We start from the raw sequence: 5,221 nt of genomic DNA on the forward strand, positions 1-5,221 counted from the left end.
CCCCCCCCCCCACTGTCCCCACCATCCTGGTGGCACGTTGCCACCTGTTCAAATGCTTTTTTGCACTCTGACTGGCTGTTTTCAGCCAATCAGAGTGCAAATAAAGCATTACGGATGGACAGACAGACAGACAGATGAAGGCTTTTATAATATTAAAATATAGAGGATGCTAAAGGAAAGCAGTGCAGTATGGCAACATCTAATAAAGCAATTACCCCAGTACCATTAACAATGACACAAGGTAAATACCATCAAACTTCCAAATGCACTAGAAATATGTACCCTGCTAAAGTTTATTGCACTGATCCTGCAAGTTGGTCCATGAGGTAGGGACCTTTCATCTGTGTGGATCCTTGTTAGATGCAGGGACAGATCTGCACAGATCATGTTCAGTTATTGGAGACACACTACAGCTCCTTAAATTTCAGAGGCCAATTCTACTCTACAACTCACCATAAGGTCTTTAGGTCCCATGATTTACACATTATATTTGCATAAACTAAAATTTATCTGAATGCCATGGAAATTCACTCTAGAATCTCAAAATCAAGTTTGGGCCTTTTCTTTCTGCATATTACCACCCACTGTACGTTTTAAATTTAAATTTGGTCACTAACAGAGGTAACTAAGGAAAGAATTTGGCCCTACCCCCTGGAACGTAATTAAAAATTATGTTTATTATGGTAAAATGGATGGGAATCCACCTCACTCTTCTACATCTATGTTACCTCTGCTGCTCTAACTAGAACATAAAGGTAGCAGTCAGTTCACTATGCTGAAATGGCTATGTGTGCACTATAAAATGTGTGAGTAATCAGTGCCATTTTTAAACAAACAACTTTTAAGGTTAGACATGCACTTAAAATGCAATTTTAACATACTGCTGAAGGAGAAGTTGCACTGTGATCCAATTCAGATAGAACTGCATTTTCTGGATCATATATCCATAAAGTTAATACCTAGAAAATAAAGAAGAATAGTTTGTTGTCAAATATATCATATTATGATCCAATTTCTTTGGAAGGGACATCCATAAAGGCCTGTAGTAATTATATCATATACATGAGAATTAACTTAGACAACATGAAAATTGGGTTCTGGTCCTGTGCTTCTTACTGAAGTAGAACTCCTGTTGTCTTCAACAGGTAACAGGGATTGAGGAAAGCCACATCCACTCTCTGTAATATGAGCACTAATAAGAAAAAGAAGCTTGCACAAGAACTTATTCTTTCCAGTTCTTTCATCCTGCCCTGAGCAGCACTTCAGTCTCATTCCTTCCGGTGGAGCTGCTGACCCCTGTATTTCTGTTGTAGCACAGGGGAAACATCAATGGGCATATTTCGTAAAAAAGAAACAACTTTGTATCTTGACAAGGAGAAGGTAGAGAGCTGTTGATAAACATATACTTCTGCCTTTTGGTTCTATAACTGCCATGGAAACTGGGTTCTTCAGCCTGACAGTTTTTGGGCTTGCCTTCCAGAAACAGAACCATTTCTGATCAATTATAATCATTGCAGTCAGTCAAAGAAATCATTCCCTGTATGGAGCTGAACAAACGTCATGCATACTTTCTCTTTCTTTGCTGTTCTTCAGTTGTTTAGAGTTGTAAAATTTACTCTTGGATAGAGGGGCAGGTTTTGGTGGTTTCTCAGAGGTGGCCACATAGAACATAATTAATGCTAAAAATAAAACACTGTGGAGTATTATTATGTTGCACATATTTGGTGGATTGGATTCCACATCAGAAATTCAACAGTGTTCTGAATTTGGTTTGTAATAAATGGCATATGTTCTTTTCTCTCTTGTATTTCCCTACTTGAACACTGTCAGGACAAGGCTGCGTAAGGCTCATGCCCTACAGCCTGATCATTGGATTCAGCTGACCCAGTTAAACTAACCAGGGCCAGCTGAGACCTAGTCTTTAGGAGCACTAAGTGAGGCTTATACCTTGAGCTTAATGAACTAATGAGCACTAGCTTCCCTTTAATTGGTTTTATGTCTGCTCTTAAGGAACCCTTCCAGCATCTAAGCCTTGCTGCACAACTTACTGTGTCCAGTCTTTGTGTGGCTCCTGTCATCGTAACTCCTCTGACACCTTGATTCTTGGTTAACCCCCTGGCTCAGTGTTTGGACTTTGTCTTGACCTTGGCTTGCTCAGTTAACCTTCTGGCTTGGTATTTGGACTTTGGCTTGACCTTGGATCGCTCCTTGACCTGATTCCTGGTTAACCTTCTGGCTTGGTATTTGGGTTTTGGTTTGATCTCAGCTTGCTTCCTGATCTGGAAGCTCTGGTTAGTCCTCCACTTTTGGACTCTGGGCTTCAGTTCCTGCACCTCAGTTTGGAACCTGAGGTGCCCTCAGTCGTTTCTCACCCAGCATTCATTCCTAAAACTCTGCTCGTTCTCATACCCAGCTCTACCCACTACGCATGGGGTGAACTGTTACAAACAATCTCTCTCATAGATGATAAGAAAGGGGGTTTCTTAAGAAATAATTAAATATACAAATTATTTGTTACAGTTGGTAACGGTTGTGAAATAACAGTGAATTTTATAGACTGAAGGATAGGTCATAGTACTTTACTATATACTGAAATTTTTAATTGGACTCAAATAATCAGTATCGCAAACTAGAAAAAACTCTAGAAAACAGAGAGAAGGAAAAAAAGGCCTCAATTGAAATCAAATCAGTATTTTGTAGAAGTGTGAAAGAAACTGGGGAGACTTGGATTAAGACATTAGACAAAAATCAGAATAAAAAAATAAAATTTACCTGGGTATCATTGTTTGAGGGTGGAACTGAACTAGAGAGAGAGAGAGAGAGAGAGAGAGAAATTACATATTGTTTCTAATTAATAATAAATGTGCTATTTTGTAAAGCAAAACTGTTTTGACACTCACCTTTTAATACCCTGCTTGCATGTTGTCTGGGAAACATTTCTACTATGTTTTATATATTTGTGCTTGGCTGGTTTATTGCTTAGATACTTCATCATTTATATAAAGGAGGACTTTCTAACTTGCTAATTTTTCTTATTTATAAAAAGAACACTAAAAAAATTACAAACAAGCTTCTGGAAGTTGAATGCAAAAATGTCTTTTTTTGAGTTCACCTTCTTTAAACCTGCTGTGAAACCATTTTGCTTAATTCTTATGACTGTAATAAAAGGTTATTTCAAAAGAAACCAAGATCACAAGAAGAAAACTACTGTTCTTCAACATGTTGAAGAATGTAATTCTAAGAGAAGCAGAAATCTATTTAAACATTATCTCAAATTACTAATGCCTAAAAATCTTATTTTAAGCACTATCTTTCTGATAAAGCTGAGGACTTTATTTAGTTTCAACTGTGCAAAGAATAAAGTTCTACTATACCTCCAGAGTGAAATTCTTGATCCATTGAAGTCAGCAGTAAAATTATCTTTAAAGGGTGGAAGGTGCCCCGATTTTACCCTCCTTTTTTAGAAGCCCAAACCAGACACAGGCCAAAGTTTATAGTAAGGGAATTTTATATTAAAATAATTATAACTCAAATACTTGCAAAAAAGACAATGTTTTGTCATACTTTGCTGGAACATTCCCCTTAACTTCAGAATTAAACTGGACAGGCAGCAGATAAGGAATTGGCTGATTGTAGGGATATGTATCTGAGTGGAAAGGAAGAAAGAGGGAAGTAGTTATGCAGAGACAGAACTTCTTCAGGCATAGGCTTCAAGAAAGACAAGTCTGGAAACTGGGAACCAGCAAGTTATTTTTTGTATGTTTCTTCTGTGTTCAAGGAAACAGATCCCTGTGTACAGTCTTTGTAAATGAGACAGGGTTGCATCAAACAACATACATGATGCACACAACCAATTTTTCCTTCACTGAAATTGTTTTTCCTTCTTTAAAAGAATCTGGGAAGGCCTAAGCACATGGCCAAAAGAAGGGTAACACAGACCATCCTCTCAGGAACACACAAGTGTGGAATCAGGCAGACATATATACACCTCATAAGCATTTAAAAATGAACTAGCATAAGGAATAATACAAGTCTAGTCAAAAGAAAACAATAAAACACTTGTAAGCTTTCCCCTGCCCTAGTTTCCTTGCTGTCCTAAGGGACACCCCCTGAAAGTCCAAGGTACAGAATTGCCCAGATTCTGCACACATCTCCACATCAGTCAGTGTCCTCCTGCTCTATGGCCAGTAAGAGAGACTCTTAAAACCTCCAATCCCCTTTGTCAGATGATCAAAATCCCCCATCACATGATCTGTGACTTAAGTCATTTCCTTTGTGAAGTTCTGCATTGGAAAACTGATTTTTCCTGGACAGGAGCTATCTTTTTGTTCATAATATGCTATACCTGAATGAATGATCATAGTTTCAAAGCTCTTAATTAGCTCTGAGATATGCAAAGTCTTCTTCCATTACCTCCTCTGACTTCTAGCTTGATACTAATGTGAGGGTGATGTTGTAGCCATGATGGTCCAGCAATAATGTGACAGGGAAGGATTTCTTAGGGTGTTATTTTATAGGACCACCTATGTAGTTGGGATAACGTTAGACAAGTTTTTGAATACAAGACATCCTTCATCAGGCCTCTGATCACATGGAGCTAGGCATAGAATAATATGGAGACAAATAACAACAAAAAAGGCAAGCAAGCCCTACATTTAAAATGAGGTTTCCAGTCTGACCCATCTATTAAAAAATATTTGCAAGCTATGCCCAGACAGATTCCCCAAGTTATAAATTGGGGCATTAAGAATAACAGCCTCATTAGAAATATTAGCTGAATACTGTTACGTTACATATCCTCAAATACGCAATCTATACTGATCTTGCCAGTGTCCATCTCTGACCAGTTTATAATGAGAGAGGTAAGATAACTGAATATCACATTACAGAACTAGGCCAAAAGTATGTTCCCTAGTAAGTGATACAAGCAATGCATTCAAGCTGTGTGTGAAGTCCTAGGGGTGGCCATGATCTCCCCTAGCACCCCCTTACCATGCCAAGTTTACTTCAAAGCACCCTCAAATCTCACCCACCACATCTTGATCTTAAATGTTAAAGGGAGACTGCCTTTCGTCCTCTTGGACACAGGTTTCTCCTGCTGTCACTCGTTTTGTTCTTTTAATGGGGCTCCTGTGCACCCCGGCCTTATGGGCAATGTGTGGCTCCAACCACCCCTGTACTACACCCCAAACCTCGCAGATGAACCAGACATTGTTTGGTC

General features: G+C 38.7%; 1 protein-coding gene across 1 annotated transcript in view; it reads right to left on the reverse strand.

Annotated features, from left to right (window-relative positions):
• Nucleotides 1–5,221, reverse strand: part of CUNH1orf101 (chromosome unknown C1orf101 homolog) — a 116,716-nt gene that overhangs the window by 68,145 nt on the left and 43,350 nt on the right. Inside the window, exons 6-7 of the mRNA XM_019526716.1 lie at nt 2,773–2,847; nt 882–959 (exon numbers count right to left, since the gene is read on the reverse strand). Of these exons, the coding sequence (XP_019382261.1) occupies nt 882–959; nt 2,773–2,847 (153 nt within the window). The remainder of the gene's footprint in view (nt 1–881; nt 960–2,772; nt 2,848–5,221) is intronic.

Source organism: Gavialis gangeticus, unplaced genomic scaffold (assembly GCF_001723915.1).
Source record: "Gavialis gangeticus isolate Ggan-Ray unplaced genomic scaffold, GavGan_comp1, whole genome shotgun sequence".
Lineage (NCBI taxonomy): Eukaryota > Metazoa > Chordata > Crocodylia > Gavialidae > Gavialis > Gavialis gangeticus.